Source organism: Phocoena phocoena, chromosome 14, assembly GCF_963924675.1.
Source record: "Phocoena phocoena chromosome 14, mPhoPho1.1, whole genome shotgun sequence".
NCBI lineage: Eukaryota > Metazoa > Chordata > Mammalia > Artiodactyla > Phocoenidae > Phocoena > Phocoena phocoena.
This window is the reverse complement of record NC_089232.1, coordinates 12,618,966-12,635,364: the sequence shown is the minus strand read 5'-3', so window position 1 is coordinate 12,635,364 and position 16,399 is coordinate 12,618,966. Positions and strand designations below refer to the sequence as shown.

General features: G+C 47.8%; 1 protein-coding gene across 1 annotated transcript in view; it reads left to right on the top strand.

Moving 5' to 3' along the window:
- Positions 1-6,098: 6,098 nt before the first annotated feature.
- Positions 6,099-16,399, top strand: part of RPIA (ribose 5-phosphate isomerase A) — a 31,005-nt gene continuing 20,704 nt past the window's right edge. Inside the window, exons 1-3 of the mRNA XM_065891294.1 lie at positions 6,099-6,375; positions 12,051-12,111; positions 14,269-14,324. Coding sequence (XP_065747366.1) covers positions 6,103-6,375; positions 12,051-12,111; positions 14,269-14,324 — 390 coding nt within the window. The 5' untranslated portion in view covers positions 6,099-6,102. The remainder of the gene's footprint in view (positions 6,376-12,050; positions 12,112-14,268; positions 14,325-16,399) is intronic.

The window sequence follows — 16,399 nt, the reverse complement described above, 5'->3', positions numbered from 1 at the left end:
AGGGCTGTGGATTCATTCATTCTGCAAGTGCATGTATCCAGCAGTGAATAAGAAAGACAAGTTTTCTGCTTATAGTCTACAAATAGGGGATACAGACAATACACAAAGAAACAGATTACTTAAAGAGATGATGTTACAGCAGAATAGGACGATCTGGTGGGCACGAGGTGGGGATTGGAGGGCTGAGGATTGGGGCAGTGGTACTTTATTAAATGATCAGGGAAGACCTGGGAGTGGGCAGGAACCTGAGGGAGAGTGAAGGTCCATGGCTAAAACGTGTGGTCCAGCCTTAGAAAGTGCCCCTGATTCCTCTGGAGGACTCACTTGTACACTGAAGTGGCAGAACAGGTTATTTTGGACCGGTTGGACCACATTGAAAACTGTGGACCATTTTTAAAGTCTTAATTGAATTTGTTGCAATATTGCTTCTGTTTTATGTTTTGGTTTTTTTGGCCACAAGGCATGGGGGATCTTAGCTCCCCGACTAGGGATCGAACCCGCACCCCCTGCATTGGAAGGCAAAGTCTTAACCACTGGACCGCCAGGGAAGTCCCCAGCCTCCTTCTTTAAGAAGGACACAAATCCTTCCCTTCTTTGGGGCCGGGTACCTGGTAAGCCAGGCCGGTGCTGCTCAAGGCTGAACAGACACAGGCTCTCGGGGTAATTGTGCAGGCATTAGGGCCAGAGCTGATCCCTCTGACAGTGTGAAAAGGATGAACCTTCTCGTGGATGTTTCCCCCCACCTCCCATGCCCGCCAGGCAAAGCTTGTGTTCCTTCGTGTCCTCCGACCCCTCCTCAACTCACAGGGATGTGAAGCCTCTTCCAGCTCCATCCAGAGGAAAAAGAACAATGGAACTGAGCGACGACCTTGACCAAAGAGAAGAGGTGAATTCCTGAGGGCACTCTGGGGAACAGGAGACAAGCAACAGGGGTGGTGGTGATAGGAGGTGGGGAGATGTTTGGCAATAGGATGGACTGGAGAAGGCCGATCACGTGAAAGTTCTGGGTGAAGCAGGTGAAACAAACTGCCTGGGGTAGAAGACCCACCTGTGAATTTCCATTTGAGGATGCTTTAAGGTGAGTTTTTCAATCTCAGCACTACTGACACTTTGGGTGGGAAAATTCTCTGTGGCTACCAGTGCATGTGGAATGTTTAGCAGCATCCCTGGCCTCTGCCCCGTAGCAGCCACCAGTCATGACAATTAAAAATGTCTGCAGATATCGCCAAATGTCCCCCGGTGGGGGGCACAAGATCACTCCGAGTTGACAACCATTGCTGTAAAGATTTCAAAAGGCAGCTTGATCCTTACGCAAGGAATGGTTTCACACAGCAGTAAGAAATTGTCCTATACATATTTTTTGACCATGTGGTCAACCAGAAGGAAGACTTGCTTTTGGTAAACGGCCTGCTCTATGCTTCCTTCTAGTGCTAAGTGTCTAGCAAGGTCAGAACACTGGTATATTAACCGTGGCTCATTTTGATCACTAGACCATCAGAAATAACAAGGTCTCATTCTCTTCCAATGCTTTAAATCGCAGTCAAAATTACTAGTAGACAATAAACCTGTTCTTGTGGAAACGGGATGAAGGAAGTCAGGCCACAGGTTGAGGCTCCAAAGGCCCATTCTAAGGTTGTGGGAGTTGGATGCTAAGAGAATGTGAGCTATTTCTAAATGAGTCTAACTCCTGAATAAAACTAGGGGAATCCGAACTCTAGCCTGAGGTGTATTTGAGCTAGCCCCACGCCAGTCTCTGTCAGGATCCTCAAGTCCATCCCTGCATCTGGACAGTCTTCCCTGGAGTCCCCTTCCAAATGAACACACTGAAGAAAAAGATAGGGAGAAGGGAGTGGAAAGGGAAGTGGGGAAGTGGGGAGGGAGAGAGTTTTTCTTGCTTTGCTGAAGCCCAGGCAGGCACGCATGCTGGCTGTGTATCTCCCTGGGGGAGCCTGCATCCTGGGATTGAGGGAGTGGCCAAGGTGCCTTGTTTCCTCTCAGACTGAACCACACTGGAGCCATCAAGGAGGTGAGGTGCTCAAGGCCCTCCCTCTCACCATCAATAATAGTGCTGGAAAATGGGCTCTGTGATCCTTCATTCTGTCCCTGAAAACTCTTTTCCAAGGATATTAGGGCCCATGAAAGAGGGGAAAGTGAGCCCCATGTGGTTCTTGCCAGTGCAACTAATCTAGAAAGAAATAGAATTTTTAGTGGTTTGTTAAGATTGTAACACAGATTGATCCCCACTCTGTGAGACCCTGAAAGTGGTCTAGCAGCCAAAACTTGGACTTCCCTTCAGTTACTACTTCTTCATTTATAGAGTTTTTCCTTCCTTTTTTCCCTTATTAACTATTTTGTCTTAAGGTCCGTTGCTATTACTTGTGACTTTAAAGAGAAAAAACATTACCTGTGTGGTTTATACAAAGTTTAGGGCTATATTGTGTGTGGGAAGACAATTAATACATATCCATCTAGGTGATTCTATTAGATCAAAGTTTGATCCTAGAGTCACTGAAGGTTTGCAGCCCAGCTTCACCTATGAGCAGTGTGACCGTAGGTCAGTCAGGACTTCTTTCATGTCTTATCTGAACAATGGGGATAAGAGTACCCACTTCTTGGAGCTGTTAAAATTAAATGTGATAACATCCGCAAAGCATTTAGCATGGTGCCTGTTATTAATACATATGCAAATGCAAAGCGTCATAGGAACACGATACTCAAACTGTTCTCAGGGTCAGCATAATCTCAGCCCCAAGAGCCGCCAGTGGAATTTCAGATTGGCCGTGAGAGTCACTGGGTACCATTGGCAGACCTAAGGAGAAGGGTTAAAAGTGAAGGCAGGAATGAGAAATGATTGCAAGATGGAGAGAGGAGAGACAAGAAAGAAAGAAAAGAAACAAAAACAGAGGCACAGACAGGTGGACCTTTTAGAACACTGCTTACTCCCCAAATATTGAGCCAGGCACTGTTCATTCTATGAGGAATAGACTGTGCTATCAAGAGACACAGTCTCACAATCTTTTGAGAGAGACAGTCGCATCAATAGAGCAAGGTGAACTATCACAGAGAGGGTAGAGGTGAGTGGAAGCACAGAAGGGCAGCCAACCCCGGAAGCAGTGGGGTTCAGGGTTACAGAGTAACATGTACAAGAGTGGAGACCTTAGGAACATCTGAGAGGAGAGTGCAGTGTTTTCAAGACATGGAGGTAAGAGCACGTGTGCAGGAATTGAAATTCTGTACAGCTGAAGGTGAAGTGTGGGGTTAGGCATGAAATGTATCGGTTATCTAGTCACGCTTTAGGTATTTGTTACGGACCATCTACATGTCAGACACACGGAGGATACTGTAGAGGAAAAAAAGCAAATTCCCTCTTCTCAGAAATATTATTATTATTGGCCACGCCACACGGCTTGCAGGATCTTAGTTCCCCTACCAGGGATTGAACCCAGGGCCATGGCAGTGAAAGTGTCGAAGTCCTAACCACTGGACCGCCAGGGAACTCCCAGAATATTATTTTCTAGAGAGGACAGATGACAAACAAATACAAAACCAAGTAAACATAAATAATCAAGGAAAGTTCTATGAATGAAAGGAAACACTGGTAAAGTGATAGAGGATGGGTGGGTGGGAACCCAATTTAGATAGGGTAGTCAGGGGGACTTCTCTGAGGAGGTGGTTTTCAGCTGAGTCTAAAGAATAAGATGGAGCTGGCAGTGCAGAGAGGGGCAGACAGACAGGCAGAGCAATCAAGATGGTGGGAAGCCCCAGTTCAAATGCTGGAGACTGGGGGCAGCTGGGGGCGGTGGGGAGTGAGGTGGGTAAAGCAGAGATTGGCACTGATATTTGCTCCAGTAACCTTTTGATGGAGAGATCTGAAGGGGGGGAGACTGCCCCCAAGAGGATGCAGGAGAGGCCACAAGTTTGTAGAGAGCAACTGTAGTGAAGATGCACGTATTTTTCTTTTTTCCTGCATCTCAGCCAGAACTTTGCGCTAATTTCCAAATTCTGCCTAAAACGTAGGATTCAAGTATCACCTCAAATAACTTTTCCTCCTGCAGGCCAAGGTGGAGGTGGTTGAACTATTGGTGGGCGATTGTAGTGGGATCAGTACCGAGGCTGTCAAGCAGAAGGAGCTTTATTTGGGGTCTTAAGAATTGCAATTCGGGAGACACAGATTCAGGTAAAACTCAAGAGTGTTCTGGGGAAGAGAAAAAGCCAGGAGCTTATACGGACAAAACCACAAGGTTATTAGAGTTGTCTAGCAAGAATTGTAATTGATTCTCAAGGCAGGTAAGAAAATATTTGTCCTGAAAGACTAGGCTGTCACGAGTTATTTTAGGGTAAGGGTCCCAATAAGTAGATAGGCTGTCTGGAGTTATTTTAGGGTAAGGGTCTGATAAGTATCCCGAGCTTCTGGCAGATGTCCTGAATGCCTGCTTTAAGACAGAAAGTGGTCAGCTTAGATGTGCATAAATCACACTTCCCCAACGGCCTCCTGACTCCATCTTAGAGAACTCTCTTACCGACTCCATTTTGATTTTCCTTTCAGAAGGTCCAGGGGCTGACAGCCTCAGGGGTCATGACAAAGAGAATCCAGGTGACCAGGGCGATAACACAACTTTTACCGGTGCCTTGCACACAGAAGAGGGAGAAGACCTGAAGTGACTTTGAAGGAGATGAATTCATGGCAGACAGAATGGATTCCACCAACTTGGAGGAGTAGCACAAAGGCTAGTGCTTTTTAAAGACCTCTAAGTAGTTTATAAGGCTGGTGTTAGCAATAGCTTTCTCACCTGTAAAATGGGGACAATAAGAATTCTCTGACCCTCCCTATTCCCTCTGTAAACAAACAAACAAAAGGACAAAGAGTCTCACTCATCATCCAGTTACACGAAGGGCTAAGTCTCAATCCTGCAGTTGCCCCACCAGCAGTGCACCCTGAGGGGAATTCAGGATGAAGAAAAACAGTATGAAGCATTTTGTGTTTTGGATACATGGCCCCTAGATAGTTAAATGCATATCTAAGTAAGAATTTCAATGACCCTAGATTCTTGGATCTTCCCATATTTGGGAAAGCACTAAAATCATTAACTTGAGATATATTCAATATATATATTTTTAATGATTAGCAGTCATCTTTTACCAAGATGTATGCTTAACTACATTTCCTAGATCAAAAATTCTATGTATACATATACATATATATGTATACATATGTGTGTGTGTATATATATATATATATATATATATATATATATATATATATATATATATACCGGCACCTCCCCTATCTCTTCGTAATAGTTCCACATAGCTGAGAGGTTTATCTCCCAGGCTAGAGTCCCTAGTAAGGTCCCAGAATAAAGCTGAAAGTCACTGCCCTTACGTCGTGCGTTTTTTTTCGTCCACACCTACAGCAAGACACTTTAAAGGTAGAGAAGAAAAGAGAAAGCTGTTAGGTTCAGTGAAAGCCCTTTTTAAATCAACAAGTATTGCAGGGTTTCTGCAGGGCACACGTATGTTCCCAGCCAGGCTCCATCTGGAGGAAAACCGTGCCTTCCAACGCTGCCCAATGCAGAACAACATCTAAGGCTGGGCGTTCTAATTTGTAGCCTCGGGCCTGCGGTGGGGGGCGGGGGGGCCTAGGGATGGACTAAAGTGGGAGTCGGAGCCCCCAGGTGCGTTTCCCTGTGGCGTCAGTCTAGAGAAGTCACTCCCAAAAGGACATCTCTAGAAGAGCGACTGCCCTCAGGCCTCGTCCACCGCCACGTTCTTACTTCTAGAAAAAACAACAGGGTCAGGTCTAACACTCCCCTCGCAGATGCTGGAGCAAAGAGAAAAATCTCCAGGATTGACCCCACCGGGGCTACTTGGGCGGTACAAGCCGTTGCGCCAATGGCTGTCGCCGAGATTTGCGAACCCGGTCGCGGAGCATTGTGGGGCTGGTAGTCCAGGCTGGGGCACGGCTTTAGGCCATTGAAGCCGTAGAACTACATTTCCCAGAAAGCCCCGCGCTGCAGCAGACGCGGACCTAGTACGTCAGCTACCAGACTTCCGGCAGAGCCAGGGGCGGGACCGTGGCGGAGGCTGGAGCGGGGCGGCGGGATGCAGCGACCCGGGCCCTTCAGCACCCTCTACGGGCGGGTCCTGGCCCCGCTGCCCGGGCGGGCCGGGGGCGCGGCCTCTGGCGGAGGCGGGAGCAGCTGGGGCGTTCCGGGTTCCCACGTGCAGTTGCCGGGACGCGCGCAGTTCGGCGCTGGCAGCACAAGTACAGCTGGCGGGGACGCTAACAGCGTCTGCCCGGCCCCCTCCACGATGTCCAAGGCCGAGGAGGCCAAGAAGCTGGCGGGCCGCGCGGCCGTGGAGAACCACGTGAGGGTGAGCAGCTCAGGACGTGGGGCGCCCGTGCTCGGCCTGATGGGCTCGCGCTCTGGGCACTGCCGGTTGCGCCTAGTTCCTGGCAGGGAGGGAGCTGCGTGAGAGGGGAAGGGGTACGCATTTCACCTACCTTGAGACCTGCTCCTTCAAGGCCTTTTAGATGTGGAATCGGTTGGGGTCGCGTTCCCTAAAGTTGTGCTATCTAAAGACTGCTTGTCCAGGCCAGATAAGTTTGCAAAGTGGAGCCTGGTGGTGTGTGTCTAATGTTTGGAGTGGGGTTAGTAGGGACTTAGCATGTGGCTTCTTTTTCAACAAATAAGAGACTGGGACTGCGAGAGGTCTTCACTCGCTTCACTGCCCTGGGAAGTCGGGGGTGGGGGAGCTGATTTTAAAAGTGTTTTGAAATTTTACTCCAAGAAAGTACTTAGCTGGGCGCGCACCCGCTCCTGAGGGTACTTGGAGGGAAGAGGAGACTGAGCCAGAGGAGAAACCCAGGCTTTAAACCTCCTCCTTTTGACACTTGAAGTCTGGAGGACCCTCTTTAAGGTCGGGATGTGGAGATGTTTACCTCTTACTTGGCGAGGTCGTGGCCCTGCTTGTTTGCTGTGTTGTGGGTGTGGTCCTCTTGGGTGGAGTCTTTTAACCCGAGCGCATTTGCTGTCAGCAGTCAGTTATCTTAATTGTAATACCGGCGGCCAAGTGGAGTATCTCTGCCCTTAGGTGGAGTTTTCTTGACTTTATTGGCTTTTAGTCTTTCTTTTCTGCTTCCTGGAAAGTGGTATCAGATTCCCTTTTCTCTAGTGATGGTTCTTTATTCTTTACATTTGGTAATGCTTTCGTGTACAAAGTTATTTTGCCTAGCTAGATAAATGTTTGATCCTCCCACCGCCTGGCTAAGTGGGAGGGGCGAGTGTGGTAACCTTTGGCTCAGCGTGTTCTGTAGGAGGAATGACCAAGGATCCTCCGGGACCCAAACCGAGTGACTTCCGTTCCAGTGCCCTTCCACCTGTTACACAGCTGCTCTGTTCTGGTTTAATAGTGTGGTTAGCAATAGGATTTTCTATGGGGATTCACAGAGATGATGTAAAATGTGTAATCTGGCTCTCCTTTTGGGATTCACGTGCCTCAGCTACAAAATTGGGACGGTAAGCTGAAATTTCAAAATGCCTGGATAAAGTGAATCGTAATGGATAAATGTAATGGATAAATGAGATCTATACAATTAGAAAAGACCCATGTATTAGATTTCCTGTTAACCTGTTTGCATTCCTGTTTTGTGGCACGCCCCTCCCTGACCATTGTTTTATTATTTTGTATTTGGTTAAATTACAATCTGCAAGCTCCCACCTTAGGCCAGAGCCGCAAAACACTGTATTCTGGCTACATTATTGCGTGAAGTTACCAGGCAATCCTGGGGAGATCGTCATAGGCCTTTTGGGGGCACTCACCCCAATCTGTTACACCCACTTTCCTTTTCAAACTTCTTTTCTGAGATGCCAACACTACTTGAATTTTGTATTTTCTGCTTTGTAACTTTGATTCATTCATTGCAGGTATTTGTTGAGTGCCTACTATGTGTAGGTAGTTGGTGTGGTGGTCAGAAATGTGGCTAAAGGGAGGAGGAGAGGCTGGTCCTGGATACTTTGCAGACAAGATAACTTAATTCAGAACCACAGGTTTATCGAGCATAGTCCCGTACCTCACTGTCAAGGCTTAGCTGCTCTCTCCAGGGGGTATCCTATCCTTTTTTCCATCTAAGGCCGAGTTTTCCTTTAGCACTTTGTGTCTTGCAATTGTTTACTTGTTACACAACCCAGGTTTTGCTGCTCACCCCTCCAAAGACAAGTGTTGGTTGGAAAGAAAAGGTTACTTTATTCTGGAGGCCGGCAACCTGGGGAGAAGGCAGACTCCAAGGATCAACTCCAGGGGAGAAAGGGGAAGTTAATCGCAGTTAATCATTTGGGGAGGGGGCGTTCAGAGTCTTATCTTCCACTGAGTGCAGACTTTCTTCTGATTGGTTGATGGTGAGGTAACTGGGTGATGGTTAGCCGGAAGTCTTGCGCCCAGCCTGAATTTACCATCTTCCACCTGGGTGGGGCCTTAGTTCCCGTACAGGAACTCAGAGTTGTATTGTTTTGTATATTCCTTGAGAAGGAACCGGGACCTTGCCTGTCGCAGCACCATTGCTTCCTGACTTCACCTCCCTGGTTGCTGCAGTCCCTTCCTTCCCTGATTAGCAACTGTTTGAATCTGCCCTTTGGAACTCAGGGGAGGTCAAGGAGGCTGAAAGAAGCCTATTTCCTACAAACAGGAAGCGAAGGACACGGAAAGGATTTGTACGGGAGGACCCCATAGGGTCCTGCTCCGTTTCATACTCACTTGTGTAAGTTTATCAAGCTAGGTTGTGTGCGAGGTCCTGTTGGTTCCACCTTTGGAATGTTCTTAGAACTGACCCTTCCTGTTGGCCTGCCAACTTTCCCGGTTTAGGCTCTCCTCATGGCCAGAAGATTGCAGTTGCCTTTATCTCGTCCCCTCTGTCGACCACCCAAGTGGTGCATTACCATCTTCTGAAGCTTTAATCTACTCTTGTCACTGTGCCCCTCAGGTGGCCTCGTCCTAACCTCCATAAGACACATCAGGAGCATCTATTGTCAACCAGTACTGAGGCAGGTGGAGGGGATACACAGATGAGAGGCTCTGGTTCTTGTCTTTAAGCCCACAGTCTTGTTTCCTTCTCTGCCCCCTTCTCTCCCATGTACCAGAACATTGGAAAGGACAGACTACTGGCATAGAGTGTGTGTTTTAATATCAAAACCCTTGACCAAGAGTGCTTTTTCTTGTCCGCTGCTTTTGCCTATTAAAATCGTATATGTCCTTCAGGGTTTGGTTCAAAGGCCATTCTTCCTTTCAGTTTCTCCTTAGTCTCGTAGGGGAAGCAGTTCTCCCCTTGAATTCTGTAGCACTCCATACCTCTTAGGTGCCTTATGCCTCTTAGGTGTCTTTATGGTCTAGTTATGTGTATGTGCGTCTCCCAGTTCCCTGAAGGGTAAGCTTCTGGAGGGTAGTTAACCTTATTTTCATTCCGTGTTGGTCACAGTGGGGCCTTCCCAGTAAATGCTTGATGAATTATGCGGAGTGTGGACACGAATATGGAGGTTGTGGGGTGAATCTCCCTAGCCCGTTGGTGACTACTTGCATTTCCGGGTGGGTGGAAAACTTGGAGAGTTCTCAGCTGAAGCCTTTGGGTAGCCACCCGGGACTCAGATGTGCCTGTTGCAGGATGGGTCACCGTGCAGGGCCGTGCTCTCCTGAAGGTCCCTAGCCTCCTTTGTTCTCTTTGGAGCCTGGGCTTAGCTTTTCGGCTGGCTTGGCTTGAAGGAGTTGGTGGGCAGTGGTTCCGGTTGGTCAACAGAAGAGGTCACCCTACCGGACAAGGTGACCCAAGTTGTGCTTTTGCACGTATGACCTGTTGTCAAGTACTTGCCGCTAGGAGGAGCCTGCTCGTACAGCAGAGCCTGCCTGGCAGCCTTCTGCTGTTGGGCCGCATCTATTTGGCTTTGGCTGGTACACCGATTCTCGGCCAGTCATTTGATTGCAAGGTAGCAGGACCACAGGGTTGAGGAGCCTTGGGCCTGGCAGGCCTGTGCAATTCCTGGCCTCTTCCAAAAGCCAAGGGAGGAGCCTTGCGCAGAGCTTGTGTGACTCACCCAAGTTCATCTGTGTGCCACCTGCCTGCTGGGTGACGTGAGTATATGGCAGCGTATGGTAATGCGGAACCTGACAGTTGAATTACTGTACAGCTAGAGCTCACAGCTTCAGGTTGGGTGTGAAGGTCAGGTTGAACCTACCTAGTCAAGACATTTCCTCGTTACTTGAAGGTTTGTACATTTTCTGATATTCAGCTATTTTGTGTCGTGATGTAGCATTTACTGGTCTTGAAGACCTTGCTATTGAGGTTTGCCCAAGTAGCTAAATGGCTATTGGATGCATTGCCTTCTTGAGGGCATCATCACAGGTGAAATCCTGACCTAGCACAAGCCCTGTTTTAAGGCCCCTTGGTGTTATTTGGTGACTTTGAAACTTTGAGCAAAGACACGCACCCCTGTAGGATCAGATACTACCTGCAGATTCCAGCATTTCATTGAAAGTATGTCTAGTAATCTCTTGCTCATTTCTAAGTCTTAAATTTTTCCTTAGGGTGTTGGATTCATCTCTAAAGTGAGGCTAAGGGCCTTGAGGTCACAAGGGGTTGTTGTGAGATTTGACTTATATTAACATTTATGAATCTTCCTGGGAGGTGCTTAACAGATGATGTTAAGCTTTGGCTTGTAGCTGTTTTGCCCTAAACAGGCAGGAGATTACTCCCAGGAAGTTGCTTAGGAACCAAGCTTCACACTAGTTCCTGACTGTTTGTACTCTGACCTTGTTTTGCCGTTTGTGGTCTAACTGACCTTGGCTGGGCCCCGGCTCTGCCTCTGGTCTACTCTGAGGTACCTGCCCCCTCTTCTTAAGATAATAAGCTCAGTAGTAAGTTGCCTGTTTCTTCTCCATTGTACTCAAGGAGTGGCTTCCTATATGGCAGATGAAGACTGTTTCTCATGTTCCCACCTAAGCCTTCACCCTCTCCCCGTTTTGTCTGAAGCAGGCTTGTGCAAAATGAGGACCCCTTGGGATCAGTCGGACAGAGTTGACGTGATTTGCCGTTCAAGGTTGCTTCAGACTCTCTTCTGTTGACTTGGGCTGGAGCTCTGGATGGTAGCCTTGATGTGTCTCTGAGGTTCGCTGTGATGCCACCAACTTGATGGCGACTGTGTAGATGTTAAACTTGTGTGAAAAGGCGCTGAAGCCAGAAACCTCTGTTTTCTGCTCTTAACGTTCAGCTAGGCTGTTTTTCTCCTAGGGTCTTTCCTTTCTGATCGTGCTCCCGGGGATGGCCAAAAATCGTTCAGCGTCCATCTGCAGGCCATTTCCGTGAGGCTGACTTAAGTCGCAAATAAGCCAAATCTTTTGTGTTGATAAGAGGTAGGGAGTGTTAAAAATGAGACAACAGACCCAAAATGGAGTCGCTTACGCCAAGCCCCGCATCACCAAACAATACCTAGTTACACTTCTGGCTCTCCCGGAAATGGAATCTTAGCATGGAATCTTAGCTCAGCCAGTCAGGAATCACCTTATCAGCACTATTGAGGTCATCTGCCTGGTAGAGCCCTGCCGTCCCCTACAGGGAAGTAACCTTACAATAACCAGCTTGCTTTTTTGCCCAATATAACTTCCTTGTGCCCGCTTGCTTCTTGCTATAAAAGTCTTAATTTTGTACAGCTCCTCAGAGCTCCCTCCTGCCTGCTAGACTGAGTGCTGCCCAATGCAAATTGATTTTTGCTGAAATAAATGCTTACCATTTTTAATAGGCTTCAGTTTATCTTTTTACAGGAGGAAATGGTGATGTCATTGTCAGGAATGAAAGGAGGAGGGCTCTGCTGATAAATTGCCACTGGGCACCAGGACATAGCACAGCTTTGAGGGTCAGTGATTATGTTTCTGTGGGCACAGTACCTTGCACCCAAGTTGGTGAATTGCTGTTCCTAATAATTTTATAGCCCTAGGAAGTGGGCTGCAGAAGGGAGTGAAACACGGTATTAATAAGTCTTGGATTTCCCTCCTCCTTTTTGTTGCAGAATAACCAAGTGCTGGGAATCGGGAGTGGTTCTACAATCGTCCACGCTGTGCAGCGAATAGGTATGTTTTCAGGCTGACTCCTGGATGTTTGTGTGGGGTGGTGGGGATGGGGGCATAGAGGAGAGGGAGGAAGCAGGGCGCAGCTTGGCACCAGCATTGTGGAGCCCGTGGCCAGGTGAGTGTTTCTGCTCTTCTCTGGGTGGGATTCTTGGACCTCTTCACCCAAATTTGGAGTTGCCCTGGCTTTGTTTACTCTGCTGAGCTGGGTGAGGAGCTGACTTAGGGTGAGGTCTCCACAGAATCTTAATTGTCATCAGTGGTGTGTGTGTGTGTGTGTGTGTGTGTGTGTGTGGCCTCATGGATCCCGAGGCAGGCAAACCCTCTAAAGCCTGCGGTTTCTCAAGCAAACAAATCGAGGTCTGCCGGGCCAGCGCAGGCTCGGCCTGTCCGTGAACCTGCAGTCGGTGGCAGGCTCTGCAGACGCTGACTTCATTCTGATTTGGGTGTCTCTGGGCTCAGGAAGGGCTCAAGAATTATCAACCCCGGTGGCTGCTGGACAGGTTTGACCGCCCCGCTCTTGTTTGTGAGAACAGAGCCCAGAGGCCAGGCTTGCCTGAATGTGGATCTCCTCTGGTAGGTGCCAAGGGGCTGTGCTCAGGGGACAAAGCGCAGGAATGCTTTGTCTTTAAGGAATGGTTGTGGTGCGGGTGTGATGGCTTCTGGAGAACTCAGTGTTGCACACCTTTCTGCCTCAGCACTGAGTATGTGAAGGATTTTAGGGCGCAGGGATTACTGTGGATTTCATAATAGTGGCATCTGAATCTGCCAAGGTGTACACCCAGTGATTAAGGAGACTTGAAATTTTTAATAAGACAGTTTTTCCCTGTCGACTGAAAAAAAATACACAGCCTCAAAATTGAGAATTATGTTGTATGTGTGTGTTGTTTATTTATTTATTTATTTTGGCCATGCTGTGTTGCACGTGGGATCTTAGTTCCCCGACCAGGGATCAAACCCGCACCCCCTGCAGTGGAAGCGCATAGTCCTAAACCATTGGACCGCCAGAGAATTGCCCAAGAATTATGTTTTATTTGGGGGTGTTACTGAGGACTTAAACGTGGGATGCAGCCTCCCAGATAGCTCTGGGGGACTGTTGAGGAGCCAGGATATATAGGAGTTTTTGCAAAAAAACCCCCGGGCAGTCAAACATCAAAAGATTAATTAAAGAAAAACCAGACATCTCAAGTTAACGAGTGTAGTGCTTCCTGTGTATGGAAGATGCAAGGGTCTGGGCTCAATGAAATTATTCCTTTGATATGCACCTTAATCTAGAGCCAGTATCCTGTTCTTTCCGTCCTGAATTCTCTCAGGGGTGCACCGCTTGGGGGCAGCTGCAGAGGCTGAGGGCTTGATGGCTGCGACATCCTTTGTTTACTGAAATGACGGGAGACGTTCTTTGTCCGCATCCCTTAAGACTTTCCTTTTTGTATTTTGTTTCTTTTTGGCCGCATCGTCGGCATGTAGGATCTTAGTTCCCTGACCGGGGATTGAACCCGTGCCCCGGTTGTGAAAGCACCGAGTCCTAACCACTGGACGACCAGGGAATTCCCAAGACTTTTCTTTTTGTTTAAATCAAGTTTTCCCGAAAGGTACAAATCCAAAGTGAATAAATAAACCCTCTTTAACCACCCCCTGGGGTCTATTATAAATGATTATATTTTTTTACTAACTGTAAAAGTCAAATTCTAGCTTTTCTCTGTAAAAGCCTATATAGGGAAGTAGTTAAGACTGGCACTAGACTGCCTGGGATCGGATCCCAGTTCTGTCATTTGTTAACTGTGTACCAGTTACTTTGCCTCTCTGTGCCTCAGTTTCCTCATCTGTAAAATGGGGATAGTAATTGTAAGTTATCTTTGGGTTACTGGATTAAAAGTTCATGTGTACAAAATTCTTTGAATATCACCACGCACATACTAGCAAACCCTCACGTTGCTCTTTCTGTGGTTAATACTTACCTCCTTAGGCTTTTTTGTCCCTGTCTAGTGACATGTGAAGGCTGTTTACCAACTTTTCAGCAAGGGTGGGGACATAGAATGAAAGGGACATTTCAGTGGGGGGAGGGGTTGGACCTTTTCTGTGGGATTTGAGCAAATGTGAGTACAAGGAAAATAAGGTGAGGAGAGAGAAAAACCACCAACGCGGCTTTTGTCTCCACAGCTGAAAGAGTGAAACAAGAGAATCTGAACCTCGTCTGTATTCCCACTTCCTTCCAGGTATGTCCTGCTTTCCATTCTGCATCTTGGCAGTTGGATGAATCTTCTGGGTCCCTGAGGATGTAGGGGTGTGGCTCTGGGTTGTGTACCAGGGTTTTCTGGGCGAGAGAGCCAGGAGCGGGAGCGCAGGTGATTGGAGATTGCTCCTCGGAAGCATGGTTTTAGACGTGAATATTTTAGTGTATCTTGTATTAGGCACCACAGAGTACGTAGAGAGAACCACATGGTCTCCGTCCTCAAGGAGTATTATCTCCATTTATAGATGAAAAAACTGAGGCTAAAGGGCGTTAAGTGATGCATTAGAAATGCAAGTACAGTAGTTTGAGTCCATGTCTAATGCTGTTCCACCATGAAATAATAGGGGCTGGTGAAGGAAAGCAGTGGAGCCAGTTAAATACAGGGAGAGATAAGGGAATAGTAGACTTCAGGAAAGGAGGGAAGAGAGGTGCCGAGATAGAGCCCCATGCCTCACCTGGCTGTTGTGGGGAGGGTATGTGTGTCGTCTCTCATTGGCTTCGTCGCAGGGATCCTGTGAATTGGGGTTAAAGGTTGGCATTGCTGGTGATTTGTGCTCCTGTGATGTTGTGGACATGGTTTTGGACAGCTAGGTCTTAAGAAACTCTCAGTCCTGGAGGCAGGATGTGTCAGGTGTGTGCCCCAGCCTGTCAGAGTAGGGAGTGGAGGAAGGATTCCAGGTAGGCAGGATAGGAAGTTAGGAAGGATAGTGCGCGCTGTCGGAGCTGTTTTGAAGTTAAATCTCTTGGAGGCTCTGACAAGCTGCCCGGACACCCAGGGAACTGAAGACAATACCATAATTCCTGCTTCAGGCTAGAAAAGGAGTGGTTTTACCTGGCCTTTCTTGCTTTGGAAATCCTGATGTTCTGAGGAGATGCTCTTAAAGTCAGAGGGGCTGTGATGGGTTGCCTCGCTCTTGAAAAAGCGAAGTGTCTGATTTTTCCAAGTGACTTGATCATCTAGTATTTTTAATTTCTTGTTGAATAAAATTATTTCATATTGGTGCTTATTTTTAATTAAAGCCATACATACACATAGATTGAAGAATCAAATAATTCAAGTCATTTTATTAAAAAATAAGACACTCCCTTCACACCCTCCCCCACTCCTGACCACCACCATTTCTTGCTCTTGAGATGGACATACTTTTAAAACTCTTTTAGCTGATTGGGTATTTCCAAAGTCTGGAAACTACATGCTTTTCTTGCCATTTAAATTTTTTTTTTCAACTTGAGGTAATAATTCCACGCTGAACGGATGCAGGGAAGACGAGCATTCGGTTATCTCTCTTCCCTCCTTGCCGTCACAGGTCAGACACCCTTCTCCTAGTCTGCAGTACAGTTACGTTTTGGTGAGGCCTCACTCAGAATTGTGATGTCCAAGCTACAGCTGAACTGTGCGGTCAGCTATGATTGCGCTTCCGTGCCTGCCTGCTCATTATTTTGTTTTCCTGAAAGTTAAGTAAATGATGCCTTTGTTTTTTTCCATTTCCTTGGTTGTCTGAAGACTCCTTACTAAGTCAACCCCAAACTCTTACTTGGATGGAAAATCTCACCTCATTCTGGCCCAGTGGATATTCTTCTCCCATCAGCTTCATCTTCTTGGTACTCTGGTTGGTAGCAGCTACCCTCGGCTGTTGTCTTGGGATCTCCCTTTGCTGTCAGGAACTTTCCTTCTCTGTCTGCTCTTTTTTTTTTTAGCTACGCGGGCCTCTCACTGCTGTGGCCTCTCCCGTTGCGGAGCGCAGGCTCCGGACGCGCAGGCTCAGCGGCCATGGCTCACGGGCCCAGCCGCTCCGCGGCATGTGGGATCTTCCCGGACCGGGGCACGAACCCGTGTCCCCTGCATCGGCAGGCGGACTCTCAACCACTGCGCCACCAGGGAAGCCCTCTGTCTTGCTCTTTTGGATCATCCCGTTCCTCCCCACTACTCCCCGAAACCCTTTGGTTTTGCTTCCTTCAGTTTTGGTGAATCACATCCTTTAGGTAGCTACGCAAGTGCACGGGATGCAAACTTGTCAGCACTTTGGTTGTCTGAAAAAGTCTTTAGCCCCTCTGGAA